Source organism: Perkinsus marinus, assembly GCF_000006405.1.
Source record: "Perkinsus marinus ATCC 50983 genomic scaffold scf_1104296966766, whole genome shotgun sequence".
NCBI lineage: Eukaryota > Perkinsozoa > Perkinsida > Perkinsidae > Perkinsus > Perkinsus marinus.
In genome coordinates, this window is record NW_003203784.1 from 1 (window position 1) to 1,377 (window position 1,377).

General features: G+C 47.1%; 1 protein-coding gene across 1 annotated transcript; it reads right to left on the reverse strand.

Moving 5' to 3' along the window:
- Positions 1-9: 9 nt before the first annotated feature.
- On the reverse strand, positions 10-409 carry Pmar_PMAR014306 (steroid dehydrogenase, putative; the record flags this gene model as incomplete). The annotated part of the gene is made up of 1 exon (XM_002768925.1): positions 10-409. A coding segment is annotated over one exon (400 nt), but the record flags the coding sequence as incomplete, so codon positions are not given.
- Positions 410-1,377: the final 968 nt, after the last annotated feature.

Below are 1,377 nucleotides of genomic sequence, written 5' to 3' on the forward strand. Positions count from 1 at the left end.
CCTCATCACAGGACAAATCGCACGGAACAACGGCAACCTTGCAACTCGGACCGTAAGTCTTCACCAAAGTATCTTTCAACTCGTTTAACAACTTCTCGTTACGAGCGGCAATCACAAGACTCCACCCTGCTTTCGCCAACTTCATGGCAAACTGACGGCCCATACCCTTGGATGCACCAGTAACAACAGCATACTCCTCGCGAGAAGCTCTCACTGGCTTGAGGTTATAAGGATAGCCCATATTGAAAATCGGGCCCTGAAGCTTCTGAACCACCCAGCATAGCGCCATACCAGTCAAAATGATAGGTGCACAAAGGAGCATGATTGCTATGATACTCAACCACTCGAGAAAGGTGAATGGATAAGCACCCATAGAGAGGACCACTGGTAAACTCTGTTTCTCAGCCATTATAAAAATCAACTGAGTAAATCCAGGTGAGAAAAGCGCCCTGCATCAGACCATGAAGATGACTGTACACAAAGTGATTTTCAATCAAAACCAATCCCAGGCTAGAAGGGAGCAGGAGACAACTCAGTAAATAAAAAGCTAGGCTTTGGCTATCAGTCACCAACGTCCTCGGTTGAACCTCTTATCACGCTAGAATCGGACGAGGTAATTCAAAGCATAGGAAAGTAGGCCGCAGCTGCTAGGCAATGCCAGAAAATCTCTGGCAGAGACAGAGAGGAAAATCCGCAATCGAGGTTGATTTTGTGGTAGGGGACAGAAAAGGACAACTCGGGATACGGCAAGCTAGGCTATGGCTATCAGTCACTGCTAGCATTGATGGTTAGAGATGAAGGATTGCGCTCTTTTCAATGTGGAGCACTGGTTTGTTACTTTTACAAAGTCGCATGAATGGTCTTTGCGAAATGAGAAATCAAAATTGATATTCTCTTCTGGTGCGAGTTGATACCTGTCATGACGAGCTGGAAGTTGATCGTACGAAGTAATTTGTTCATGTCGCGCTTCATAGTCGACAGAACTTTAAAAGGTTACATGAATCGATGTGAACTCGTTATTTCATCAAGTTGAGTTCAGAAATAGGCTTCCCCCACAGAAGCTTCAATTTCGACGGTGTGCTATTTCGGGAACTTCAGTTCGACAGCGCATAGCTTCAGAAACTTCAATTTCCACGGCACAATGCAGGCAGTCCAATCTCGGCATAATGGTAACTCAATGTTGCACGTTGGAACATCACAATCTCATTCTGTTCTCTTTCAACCTGTCTCTGATTTTCTTCCTACACCCTGAATGGGAGATGGGTGGCCACCAGGTGCAGTCGCCCCTCTCGTGCTGCCATCCCCATCGGCTTCCCCCTCTTCCCCTTCCCTACTCTCACCATGGGTCAGGGAGCTCCACGTCTCCGGGAGACCGGC